At 35.9% G+C, this 14,589-nt stretch overlaps 1 protein-coding gene across 11 annotated transcripts in view; it reads left to right on the plus strand.

Moving 5' to 3' along the window:
- Positions 1 to 8,491, plus strand: part of SMCHD1 (structural maintenance of chromosomes flexible hinge domain containing 1) — a 146,596-nt gene extending 138,105 nt beyond the window's left edge. For 2 of the 11 annotated variants that reach the window (XR_007411638.1, XR_003128655.3), the window contains 2 exons: positions 5,480 to 5,584; positions 8,329 to 8,491. Coding sequence is in view for 4 of the 11 variants with exons in the window: in XM_049111826.1 (XP_048967783.1) it covers positions 1,091 to 1,220 (130 nt within the window). In the remaining 7 variants the exon portion in view is untranslated. Of the gene's footprint in view, positions 1 to 1,090; positions 4,975 to 5,479; positions 6,532 to 8,328 lie in introns of those variants that run through there. The other 9 variants (XR_007411639.1, XR_003128656.3, XR_007411640.1 and 6 more) reach the window with 5 other exon arrangements.
- Positions 8,492 to 14,589: the final 6,098 nt, after the last annotated feature.

Consider the following 14,589-nt stretch of genomic DNA (forward strand, 5'->3'; position numbering starts at 1 on the left):
CCTCTCTCTGTGTCATAAATAAATAAATACATACATACATACATACATACATACATACATACATACTAACTGCCTGCCAGGGGGAGTAAAAAATGATAGGATATCAAAACAAGATTGGGCAAAATATAAAACTATTGCAGCTTGAAATAGGAATTCAATATATTAATCCCTTTATTTTCATGTAGATTTACTATAATTTTTTGCAGGGTTATTTTGTTGTTGTTTATTTACTTAAGTAATCTCTATACCTAACATGGGGCTTGAACTTATGACCCCAAGATAAAGAATCACATACTCTTCTGACTGAGTCAGCCAGGCACCCCTCCTATAATTTTTAAAGACTATCCAGGTTTGTAACATCAGGGAGGAAATACCTACCAAGCAGTTCTAGACTAAAGTATATATTCTTGAAGCTGCCCTATATAGCCTCAGCATTGAATTAGCCCTAAACCTTGCAGTTACTACAATACACTACACATGTCACTAATTTGAATCCTAATTAAGATTTTGTAGCAATTCAGAGGTAGTATGGGCTAGAGTTGATTTTTTTTATCATTATGTTGTTAGTAGTGATAGTATCATTTCCATTGAAGTCATACATGTAAATAAATCGAATGGTATATAAGATTTAGTGTTGTAATATGAGCCACATATGTAATTTAAAGTTTTCTAGAAGCCGGATGAAAAAGAAACAAAAAAAAAGAAAAAAGAAAAACTGAGATTTATTTTAATAATTGATTTTTTTAACCCAGTATACAAAACATTATCATTGCAACATGTAAACAGTGTAAAACATTCTTGAGATACTTTAAATAATTTTTTCATACAAAGTCTTTGAAATTCAGAAGACAGCAAATCTTTAAGCACTAGTTACATGGCAAGTGCTCTGGAGCCACATGTGGCTGATGGATACCAAATTGGAGAGCACAGGTGCAAAAGAGAGCTTATGATGATGAAATCTTCTATCTTCTGCATTTTGATGAAATCTTCTATCCTCGCATCTTCACCCATCCATTCCCCAGAAGCAACCTTTGTTTTAATTATTTAATTTTAGTTATTCTGTTGCCTCCCTCTTTTTTTTTTTTTTAAGATTTTATTTATCTATTCATGAGAGACAGAGAGAGAGAGGCAGAGATACAGGCAGATGGAGAAGCAGGCTCCATGCAGGGAGCCCGACGTGGGACTTGATCCCAGGACCCCAGGATAACGCCTTGGCCTGAAGGCAGGTGCTAAACCGCTGAGCCACCCAGGGATCCCCATCTCCCTCTTTTTTATATACTCTATCCATCTTACCGCTTTAAGACAGCACAGGTCACCTGACCACTTGGTGTGGATGTCCATCATCCCTAGCCTACTTAATGACTTTCAGACTGAATTGTTTGGAAATGTTTTAGAACTTTCCTTCTGTCATTATATTATTTAGTTATAGTCTGTACTATAACCACAAGCAAATCCTCTATGCTTTTTTCAAAGATAGAAAGCTATAAAAATGCACACATTATTTTGGCTATGTAAATATTTAGTACTAGGCAGAGTTGTGTGCTAGGATTTTATTGACTTCTCGATAAAGTTTTAGGCCACCAATTAGGATTCCAAATATCAAGATCAAGTGAGTCTTCCATAGTATATCAGTTTTTTTAAACATGTTAAATTTTAACTCAGTTCCTATTTAGACTGTTTCTCGGATGTTAATTTTTCTGCACTTTCTAATTTCCTTTTTTTCCTTTCACTATTTACCTTTGTTTTTTTCTAAAGAATTTATTTGAGAGAGTGTGAGCATGAGTGGGAGAAGGGGTAGAGGAGGGAAGAGAAGGAGAGAGAAAATCTCTCAAGGCAGACTGTGCTGAGCATAGAGCCTGACATAGAGCTCAGTCTCACCCTGAGATCATGACCTGAGCCAAAATCAAGAGTTGATCAACCACCTGAGCCTCCCAGGTGCCCCGTTTCACTGTTTACCTTGACCACATATTCTTCCTCCTCCTCCTACAGTGACTAGTAACTATATATATATGTAGATCTCATGGGTCTTCTTTGGCTACTCTTGGGTTGAATCCACTGTTTCTTGGATTCCTTGTGTTTCTCTCATAACTTTCTTAGGAAAAGTGTATACAAAAAAACTTGGGAGTCCTTGTGTGTCTGATAATGCCATCACTCTGCCTTCACATTTTTTTTTAATTGTATTTATTTATTCGAGAGAGTGCACAAGGAGAGGGGCAGAGGAGGAGAGAGAAAGAAAGAGAATCCCAAGCAGACTATACACCAAGTATGGAGCTTGACATGGGGCTTGATCTTAAAACCCTAAGATCATGACCTGAGCCGAAACCAAGAGATGGACTCAACTGAATGAGCTACCCAGGAGCCACCTGCCTTCACGTTTGATTGAAGTTTTCTGGGGATAACAAGAAACAAGTCTAGAGTATACCAAAAGAGAAGGGACGGGGAAATAGTCTGGAGACAGTGGGAGACGGTCTGCCTGCCTGATGGAACTCAGGAACACAATAGAGTGAATGGGAGCAAAATGAAAAAGGAGAGGAAACCACAGCCTAGAATATGCCAGATTTTCAAAACAAACGTTGATTTCCTTGTTTCTAGGAATCAAAGATACCACCACAAAGTTAGACAATAGTAATTAATTAAATTTTGGGATATTGGCTTCAGGTATAGTTGGTGGCACCCTTAGACACTTATCTAATGCTGGCACCTAGGGAGCTAGCAGCCTGATAGTTGGCTCTCCAGCCATGCACTTATAAAGCAGAGCCTGCTGGCTCTTGGACTCTGCTCTGCCTTGTCCCACCTAAAGTTTCCACTCAGAGGAACTTGATGGAAAAATAGTTACGATTTTTGTTAACAGGAGAAAAAATCCAGGCCAGAAGCATTCTTTTTCTTAAATGTAATTATACAGCCAAGAAACATGCATATGAGAGAGTCAACATGTGAGAGAAAATCCAAGATAAATAGTAAAACCAACCCTGGAAGCTGATTCAACTGAACTTAAAATTTTTAATTCCTACTTAGATTTTCAGGAGTCCTATTAACGAAACTCAGAGTGTATTATTAGAGACAGCCAGGATAAGATCACAGATTACAAATACTATTGCTGAAATAAAAATTTCAGAAGACTAAAGTCAAACTTCCCAGAAAAATAGAAAAAAAATATATGAAGGAAACATAGGGAACCAATTCTGTTCAGAATCCTAGAAAGAAGAAAATGGAGAAGTAAAAAATACGTGGAAGATATTTTCCCAGGGATAAATTAAAGGGTCCACTGAAAGCCCAGCACAATGACTGACAAAAGATGTGCCAAAATATATTTCATAATACAGTTTTAGAATACCAAGGAAAAGGGGAGGAGTGTAAATGTTTCCAGAGAGCAAAACAGAACCATATTGGCTACACAACTTTTGACACAGGAAGTAGACACAAAAAATTCACCATTTTTGTTTAGCTTTGTGGTGGCAGGGTTACAAGTTTTAGGTTGGGGGTGCCTGAGTGCCTCTGTTGGTTAAGCAGCTAATTCTTGGTTTCTGCTCAGGTCATGATCTTATGGGTCATGGGATCAAACCCCACATTGGGTTCTATACACAATGAGGAGTCTGCTTAAGAATTCTCTCCCTTTGTGCTTCCCTCTACTTGTGATCTCTACTTGTGCTCTCTCTCTCAAATAATATTTAAAAAGAAAAGTTTTAGGTTGAAAATTTGGTACATTCTATCTCATGGCTTTCTCCCCCTTTGCATACTATTTATATTTGGGAGATTTAAAATCAGTTTAAATCTCCATTAAAAAATTTGTTTTTAAGAATTATTTTTATTTACTTTAGAGCACAAGTAGGGGAAAGGCAGAGGGAGAGAATCTCAAGCAGACTCCTCAGTGAGCCAGAGGTAGGGCTTAACAGACTGAACCAACCACCCAGGCACCCCTAAAATTTAAATTAAGATTTAATTAGTAGTTTCCTCATCCTTAATCTCTACTAGTTCTCCATAGATCTTGAACTAATAATTCTTGTACAGTCTCGAGCATTTGAAATAAAAGTATCTTGGGGTACCTGGGTGGCCTAGTTGGTTAACCATTCTACTCTTGATTTCAGCTTAGGTCATGATCTCAGGGTCGTGAGATCGAGCCCCGTGTCAAGCTCTGACACCTGGAGCCTGTTTAAGATTCTCTCCCTCACCTTCCACTCACTCTCTCTCTCTCACAGACACACACACACACACACAAGAAATGAAAGTATCTTACAGTGTTAAAATGCTGATATAGTTCATCCCTACAATTGGGAACAAATATTAAGTAGTAAACAGCAAGCAGCATGACTTTGTATTTATATGTTTTATTTTTATTTGTATAGGCATATACTACTATGTGTAAACTGAGATTGTATACCATGTTTCATCAACTCTAAGAGGATATTATAAAAATCACCATTTCATGAAACATTAAAAAAAAACTTTAGATTAACTCATGACATTAAAAGGTAGAGTTCAAAGATGTTAAATGTGGGGGAAAAAATGTGGATCTTGGAATCCACAAAATTTGCTTAGCAGTGGATGATTCTCTGCAGTAGATTCAATAGAGGCTTTAGTTTTCTAATTGATTTTCTACTCATAGAGTAAAAATTAGCTGTTTATCAAAAACGTGTCTTCTATTTGGAGATGGCAGATCAGGGAACTTTCATTAGAAAATTATTTAGATACATCTGACTGTTATCTGAATATATATATGTGTATACATATATATGTATTATCTATATATAATTAGATTATATAGATATAATTATATATATGATTAATATATATCTGACTATACACATACACACATCGTGTTCATCTCTATATGATGGATCTATATGGATCTATATGGATCTATATGGATGTTTTTAAATACTTGTCCTTATTTTGTGACTTTCTGTAATCACTATAATTCTTGTTTACTTTTAAAGTAGTAATTTCATGTAAGAAAAGGGGAAAAGAAAAATGAAACTTCATTTTTGGGGTTTAAGATACACCATTCCAAAGAACTGTGGTACGAATTGCTTAACCTTTATTCTATGTGTTAAGTGCTGCTTTTATTTTGAGGATCTCTCTCTCTCTCCCTCTCTCTTTGGCATACATGTGACAGAAGTAATTATATACAAAGATTTAATTAAATATGTTTATACTAGGGTGTCTGGGGTGGCTCAGTGAGTTAAACATCTGCCTTCAGCTCAAGTCATCCCAGGATTCTGGGATCAAGTCCTGCATCAGGTTCCCTGCTCCATGGGGAACCTGCATCATCTTCTCCCACTGCCTGCCACTCCCTCTGCTTGTGCTCACTCTCTCTCTGTCAAATAAGTAAATAAAATTTTAAAATAAATAAATATGTTTAAATCAAGAATTATCTAATTAATGGAACATAGTTCCATTTGGTATTTAACCATCTAGTTCTGCTGAGGGAGTTTAGGAAAACTATGGTACATAAAATTTATTTTTTTTCCACATTGACCAGGATTATAACCAAATCAGATGTGTGAACAATTACAGAGAAGAGGAGGCCATTGGTCTCATGAAGAATGCTCTGCCTTCTGCAGCTCTGTTTCAGAAGACCGAGAGGGTGACTTACCGGACTGAGTATTTCTGGGGACAATACGATTATCTGGGCATGAGTTTCCATGTTAATTCAAATGGGACTGGAAACAGCCCTTCAATTTTATGAATCTCACGGGACAGTATGGATTTACTGGAATTATTCCAGTCATCATGCCCTTTGGTTGCAAATGTATCAGAGGAAAATGTGCAAACATTGCAGTGACTGTAAAACTGGCACATGGCATTTATTAATCCTGAAGAAAAGCATATGTACTATTTTTCAGTATGATTATCATGGATATGCTAGAACTATTTCTTGAAAACAAACCTTTTTATTGCTTCTGTGTGAATTTATTTAACAAAACTTTTTTGTCTGTTGTGTTTAAGGAAAGTTCTAGAGGTTAAGTATTTAAATGTAAATATGTGAGGAAACTCTTAATGAAGAATTCAGAATAAAAATAGAAAAAGCACAGGTATCTGGAAATTCAAATGTTGAGATACAGGGAGGAAAAATTGATGAGTGAATTTGTGACAGCAGTAGCATTTTAAATTTCTAAAGACTTATTCTGTATATATATATATATATATATATATAAAATATGCAGCAGCAATTTTTTAAAGTATTGTTTGACTTTATTAATACTAGATGATATAGTCTCAGCCTTAATTCTACATTTTCATTATTTTGTAATTTTTTATTACTATTTTTAAAGGGTTACAGAAGTCGTACACTCCCACATTAATAATAGTCTGCTAGAAAGTTGCTGCAAAAATGTTAAAATTCTGTGTTAATTCAAGCTAATGTATGTCAATATATATGTTTTTGTGTAAGTCCAGGACTATTGGTTTGTGAACTTATTTTGTAAGGAAATGCTTTTGGTACAGTTTTGTGTCCCAGGAAATGTGTGTGTTTTTAATCCTTTCTGAATATACAGTGAGGTTAATAAAAAGGATTGTTTCTTCCCTATTAAATACATAAGTGTTTTCCTTTTTTAACATTGAAAGCTCTCTAAAAGTTACTTGGTAAAAACTATTACAATATTGATTTATCTTTATAACTGGAAGTCATTTAACTTTTGTTGAAGAAGGAAATAAATTGGCAATAATCTAGCTAAAGGAAAGAATAGATTCCTTTTAAATGACACTTTCTTACTAGTTAAATGTTAGTGCTAAAAAAAGAGTTCCAAAAAAAAGAGTTCCATCTTTCAAATTGTTTATACTTTTTACTATATGACTTATTTACAATCATTATGAAATGGGTGAGATTGTTATATTTTTAGTATGTAATTTTCTAATTATACTTGTTAGTAAAATGTTTGCATTTATATCCTTTTTATACTGTCAGAATGTCTTCAGTTCTGTCAGCTAAACATTTTCATGAAATCATCTCTTCCTCTTCATGACTGTGTAATTACATTTGTGAAATTATACATGTTAATTTTTATTTGCATGCCTGTTGAACACTTTGTATTTCTTTTGACCTCAAAAAGAGATTGCTACTTTTCATTAACACATATAAGTTTAAATTTAGGAATAGAGAGATAGCAACATTAAAATTCATTGTAGGACATTTGGCCTTAAAATACTAATTATCGGGCAGCCGGGGTGCCTCATGGGTTTAGCGCCGCCTTCACCCCAGGGCGTGATCCTGGAGACCCAGGGTCAAGTCCCACGTCGGGCTCCCTGCATAGAGCCTGTTTCTCCCTCTGCCTGTGTCTCTGCCCCTCTCTCTCTCTCTCTCTCTCTGTCTCTCATGAATAAATAAATAAAATCTTTAAAAAACAAATACTAAGTATCTTAAACATAAGGTCGTTTCTCCAAATCTGGCTTTGTGCAAGCAGTTATTTCGTTTACAGATGCATCAATAACCTAAGTGTCTGAAAATATCTTAATTCCCTTTTGGAGAGTGATTAAATTGGTGTTAAAGAATCACCTATCCCAGTGATAAGTAATTTATAGTGTAGACAGACATTCATAATATTATGTTAGGAAGCCTAAATTCAAGAAAAAGTCCAATAATATGAAATAGATTCCCAGTATTCTGATTCTTTAAACCATGCTTTAATATAAACAAATGTGGAATAGAAAATATTAGTAATTATATCTCTGCAAAGTACTGTACTTAAATCTTTGCTAATAGCATTTATGTTTACCTTTCTCTTGTGTTTTCTCCCACACTTCTTCTTAATTGTTTTTTTTTAAGGTTTTTATTTTTAATTTATTTGTTAATGAGAGACACAGAGAGAGGCGGAGACACAGGGAGAGGGAGAAGCAGGCTCCATGCAGGCAGGCCGATGCGGGACTTGATCCTGGGACCGCGGGATCATGCTCTGGGCTGAAGGCAGACGCTCAATGGCTGAGCCACCGAGGCGTCCCTTAATTCTGTTTTTAATTTTCGAAAAAAATAGAAAATTGCATTTCATTTTTCTACATTTTTATTTTAGAATAAAGAATTATGTACCTTGACTATTTACTTGATATTCCATTTGGGAAGATTTTAATTTTTTATTGGTGTACTTAAATATAATTGGAATTCAGTTTTATGCTTGAAAATAGCAGGATCAAAAACCAATTAGAGTGAGACCATTACACAGGGAGAGGGAGAAGCAGGCTGTGCTAGAAAGCCAGGGAAATCTTGTAGATATGAGTTCTGTGATATATTTAGTGGTAAGTGGTTAGCAAATTTAGTGAAAAAATTTATTTCCATGCTTGTATAAACCAGAAGTTGGTTTTGATTTGTTAGACTTCTTACATATTTCTCCTCTTCAGTAGTTTTGCAGAGTGAATTACTTCTTGGAAGAACTGACAAGTCAACCATGGATCCCTTTGTCAACTATAATGATATAATGAAAAGTCAGAAGAATCCTAAAGAAAACAATCAGATCTGTTGAAAAAGAATAATAAATTGAGCTCTGGCTACATTTGTATGAAATAGGTGCTAATTGCATAATGTTTTATATAGTAGAATTTAGATTATTCTAAATAATAATGGATGGTTAGAATGGTTGTCTAGAATGGAGTGCCATTTTCATAAGACATTTATAAATATGATTACTGAGATGCTTCAAAATATAAAACAAAAAAATTGGCCTTAGTTTGAAATACAAAATAATTTTTATTGCAGAATTTATGAATTCATTAATTTAGCAAATACTTATATCTGCTATTTTGCAAACTAGTGTGTCTGACCTGTGGCCAAAGATAATTGCTATCAATGAGTAACATGCTGAATAAAACATTTACATGTATATTATTTACAGAAGACACAGTACATTAAAAACATTTAAAAGATGGAAAAGGATACATCATGCAAATAGGAATCAGCAAATTTGGAGTTAGATCAATACACAAAATCAACTTAGAAGCATGTTATTAGAGATAATGAGAGACACATATTGTTTGTTTTTTTTAAGATTTTATTCATGAGAGACAGAGGCAGAGACAAAGCCAGGGAGAGAAGCAGGCTCCCTGCAGGAAGCCCAATGCAAGACTCGATCCCAGGGCCCCAGGATCACGACCTGAGCCAAAGGCAGACGCTCAACCACTGAGCTACTCAGGTGCCTGAAAGAGGGACATTGTATAATAATAAAAGGGTGAATCCATCAGGAAGATATAACAATTCTAAATGTACATGTATCTAATGACAGTACCAAAATACGTGAAGCACAAACTGACAGAAATGATGAAAAGACAATTCAGCCATAACAGATGGAGACTGTATGCCCTGTTTTCAGTTAGGGATAAAACAGCTATACCAAACACAATAGAAGACTTGAACACTATAAACCAACTAGACTTAATAGACATATAGAACATAGCACCTAATAACAATGTACATTCTTCTCAAGCACACAAGGAATATTTCTCATGATAGATCATAGACTAAAACATAAAACCTTTAAAAATTTAAAAGGACAAATAATACAAAGTATGTTCTCTGATCACAAGGCAATCAAAGTTGAAATAGATAATGGAAAACTGGGAAACTCACAAATAGATGGAGATTAAGGAACTAGATAACCAATGGATCAGAAAAGAAATTTAAAATTTCACAAAATATTTTGAGATGAGTGAAAACATACAACATATCAATTTATGGGATGCAGCTAAAGCAGTGCTTAGAGGGTAACTTAGAGCTGTAAATGACCAAGAAAAAATCTCAATAACCTGATCTTTTACCTTTAAAACTAAACCTAAGTAAGCAGGAAGAAATAGAGGTTAGGGTGGAAGTGAATAGAATGAAATAAAGACTAGAAATACAAGGGAAAAAAGTAATGAAACCAGAAGTTGTTTCTTTGAAAAGATAAAAATGAGATAACTTAGATGAAATTCCTGGAAAGACACAAGCTATTGGAACTGACTCAAGAACAAATAGACAACTGAATAGACCTATAACAAGTGTCAAGATTGAATCTGTAATAAAAACACAAAAGCCAAGGCCCAAATGGATTTACCACAATTCTGCCGAACATTTAAAAGATTAATGCCAATGCTTTTTGTTGTAGATCATATGCTATTTAATAAAAGAAATAATGAAGTTGTTTCCTTCTTCAGCATTTTCTTTAAGAGAAAAATCTTGAAATTTATAGGGATTTCTGATGTCAGAAAAACATGAAATGTAAGATTACTTAACAATTTGCATGTCTTAGTTCATGGCAGTCAGCATATGTACAATTATAATTTGCATTCCAGTTACTCAGACTGAGATATCCTTCCTCAGGTTAAATATAGTGTGAATAGGAGATCTCTTCTAAAAAGTAAGATGGAGTCTGTAGAATGGCCTCACTGAATTGGTAAGTTAGCTTTCTCCAGATTTTGGTGATTTCCCCAGTTCTTCCATGATTTCTCAGTGTTCTAGCCATCTTCTGGTAAGTCATGGTCTTCTGGTTGCCTTTTCTTTTCCCTCAAAGTTGGGCAAGTTTTTCTTTGTTTTTGTTTTTTAAGTAATTTCTACCCGCAGTGTGTGGCTCAAACTCATGACCCTCAAGATCAAGAGTGGCATGCTCTTCTGACTGATCCACCCAGGTGCCCCCCTTCCTTTTTTTTTTTTTTTTTTGTTGTTGTTGTTAAGATTTTATTTATTCATGAGAGAGAGAGAGGCAGAGACATAGGCAGAGGGAGAAGCAGGCTCCGTGCAGGGAGCCTGACGTGGGACTCCATCGATCCCTGGTCTCCAGGATCACACCCTGAGCCGAAGGCAGCACTAAAGCGCTGAGCCACCCAGGCTGCCCCCTTTGTTTTTTGATACAAACTGAAAGATGCCTTTGATTTTATCTACCCACTGAATAGAGGATGCCACTTCAGGATTACACAGAATCATGAAGATATTCAAGTTGGAGCTTCTTCCTGTCTTTGCTTCCCTTTTGCTGGAAAACAATAGGTTGTACTAGCTGGTTTTCAGTAATGTTCAGTGGACAATAGGATCCAACGGTACATTAAAAGAATTATTCGCCATGACCAAGTGGGATTTATACCTGGGCTGCAAGGGTGGTTCAACATCCCCAAATCAATCAATGTGATACACTACATTAATGAAATAAAGGACAAGAACCATCTGATCCTCTCAATAGATGCAGAAAAAGCACTTGACAAAACAGCATTCTTTCTTGCTTAAAACTCCTCACAGTATAATTAAATATAATAAAATGATAGTTGATCCAAAACCCAAAAGATTCAACCCCAAAATTGCTAGAACTACAAGAATTCAGCAAAGTGGGAGGATATAAAATCTATGCCCAGAAATCAATTATATTTCGATACACTAACAATGAAACAGAAGAAAGAGAAATTAAGGAGTCAGGCCCATTTGTAATTGCACTCTAAACCATAAGATACCTAGGAATAAACCTAACCAAAGAGGCAGGATCTGTACTCAGAAAACTATAGAGCACTCATGAAAGAAATTGAGGAAGCAACAAAGAAATGAGAAAATGTTGCATACTCATGGAAGAACAAATATTGTTAAAATCTATGCTTCCCAGAGCAATCTATACTACTCAGTGCAATCCCTATCAAAATACCACCAGCTTTTTTCACAGAGCTGGAACAAATAATCCTAAAATTTGTATGGAACCACAAAAGACCCCAAATAGACAAGAATGTTGAAAACGAACACGAAAGCTAGGGGCTTCACAGTTCCGGACTTCAAGCTGTATTGCGAAGCTGTGATCATCCAGACAAGTATGGTACTGGCACAAAAACACGTAGATCAATGCAACAGAATTGAGAACCCAGAAATAGACCCTCAACTCTAGGGTCACTAATCTTCAACAAAGCAGGAAAGAATATCCAATGGAAAAAAGATAGTCTCTTTCACAAATGGTGTTGGGAAAATTGGACAGCCACATGCAGAAGAATGAAACGACCATCTTACACCATACACAAAAATAGACTCAAAATGGAGGAAAGAGCTAAATGTGAGACCAGAATCTATCAAAATCCTAGAGGAGAACACAGGTGGCAACCTCTTGCTAGACACATCTCCAAAGGCCAGGGAAACAAAAGCAAAAATCAACTATTGGGACCTCATCAAGATAAAAAGCTTTTGCACAACAAAGGAAACAGTCAACAAAATCAAAAGACAACTGACAGAATGGGAGAAGATGTTTGCAAATGACAGATGAAGGGCTAGTATCCAAAATGTATAAAGAAGTTATCAAACTCAACACCCAAAGAACAAATAATCCAATCAAGAGATGGGTAGAAGACATGAACAGATATTTTTCCGTAGAAGACATACAGATAGCCAACAGACCCATGTAAAGATGCTCAATATCACTCAGCATCAGGGAAATAAAAACCACAATGAGATACCACCTCACATCAGTCAGAATGGCTAAAATTAACCAATCAGGAAACAACAGATGTTGGCAAGGATGTGGACAAAGGCAAGAACCCTCTTACACTGTACGTGGGAATACAAGCTGCTGCAGCCACTCTGGAAGTTCCTCAAAGAGTTGAAAATAGAGCTACCCTACAACCCAGCCATTGCACTACTGGGTATTTACCCCAAAGATACAAATGTAGTGATCTAAAAGGGAACCTACACCCCGATGTTTAGAGCAACAATGTCCACAATAGCCAAACTATGGAAAGAGCCCAGATGTCCATAGATAGATGAATAAATAAAGAAGATGTGATACACACACACACACACACACACACACACACACACAATGGACTACTAAGCCATTAAAAAATGGAATCTTGCCATTTGCAATGACATGGATGGAACTAAAGGGTATTATGCTAAGTGAAGTAAGTCAATCAGAGAAAGACGATTATACTATCTCACTCATATGTGGAATTTAAGAAACAAAACAGAGAATCATAGTGGAAGATAGGGAAAAATAAGACGAAATCAGAGAGGAGACAAACCATAAGAGACTCTTAATCATAGGAAACAAACTGAGGATTGCTGGAGGGGGAGGTGGGGGGATGGGGAAGCTAGGTGATGGACATTAAGGAGGGCATATGAGGTAATAAGCACTAGGTATCATATGAGATTGATGAATCACTGCTACCTCTGAAACCAATAATACATTATATGTTCATTAATTGAATTTAAATGAAAAAATATTTTTAAAAATTCCTACAGCTCAATAACAAAAAGCAACCTGATTAAAAAATGGACAGAGGCTCTGTATAGACATTTTCCCAGAGAAAACATACAGATGCACAACAGGCACGTGAAAAGGTGCTCAATAACATTAATCATCAGAGAAATGCAAATCCAAACCATGATGAGATATCACCTCACACCTGTCACAATGACAGTTTTAAATCAACCCTAAAAAAGGGAATTTAAAGATATAATAATCCTTTTTAAAAAGTAGTGGAAGTGGCACCTGGGTGGCCCTGTTGGTTAAGCTTCTGCCTTTGGCTCAGGTCATGATCCCAGAGTCCTGAGATTGAGCCCCACATCAGGCTTCCTGCTCAGCTGAGAACCTGCTTCTCCCTCTCCCTGTGCCCCTCCCTTCTGCTAATGAACTCTTTCTCTGCCAAATAAAATCTTCTTTAAAAAGATAAAAATAACAAAAGGTAGTGGAAAATCTAAATTTGGGAATAAACTGAATAAATAATAGAAAAGAGAAAATGAAGAGAAAAATCCTAAAGCAATAAGAGATGGAATAAGGTGATTTAATGACATCTTGCCATCACAGTTGGTCAGGAGTCCAGAGATCATGAGGATAAGTCCTGCTCTCAGAGCCAAGCCCTCCCCAGAATAGTGTATTTTTGACTCTTTGAATAAACAGTCAAAAAATATTTTAACAAGTATGTCGAATATGTTTTGAGCCTCAATATTAGTAAAGAATGGAGTTGGGCTATTTTTTAAGATTTTATTTATTTGAGAGAGGGAGATCACAGAGGGAAAGGAAGTGAACACAGAGGGAGAGGGAGAAGCAGACTCCCCACTGAGCAGAGGGCCCGATGCAGGACTCCATCCCAGTACCCTGGGATCATGACCTGAGCCAAAGGTAGATACTTAACCAACTGAGCCACCCAGGCATCCTGGAGTCAGACTTACAGAGTTTTCCAGACATAGACAAATGCACCATGATATTCTTAAACATTTCTGTCTCAAAGAAGCACCCAAAGCTTTTTTTCAGGATGATTTAAAGGATACAGATCCCCATTTTGCTAGGTATGCTTTTTAAAAGATTCCTCCTTATTCTGAAATGTATATATCTATTTTACATTATATTATAGATTTTATTTTTATCAATATATGTGAGAAATGAAGCAAACATCCACTTAATAACTAAATACCTACAAGAGCTAAATGGCTGTCAGGAACAAGAATGCTGCTCCAGAGGCTCTCATGTGCCCTTCTGATCTCCCTCTCTGGAAGAAACCATTATCCTGCTTTGTTTCTCTCTTCCTTATCTTTATAATTTTATCACATAGTATGTATCCCCAAACAACATGGTTAAGTTTTGGCATTTTTTTGAACTTTAAATTTTTAAAATCATACTTTAATGGAATAGCCTCTCTAACTTGCTTCTTTCAGCTAAAATGTTTGTGAAAGGG

Source organism: Canis lupus, chromosome 7 (assembly GCF_003254725.2).
Source record: "Canis lupus dingo isolate Sandy chromosome 7, ASM325472v2, whole genome shotgun sequence".
NCBI classification, from domain to species: Eukaryota; Metazoa; Chordata; class Mammalia; order Carnivora; family Canidae; genus Canis; species Canis lupus.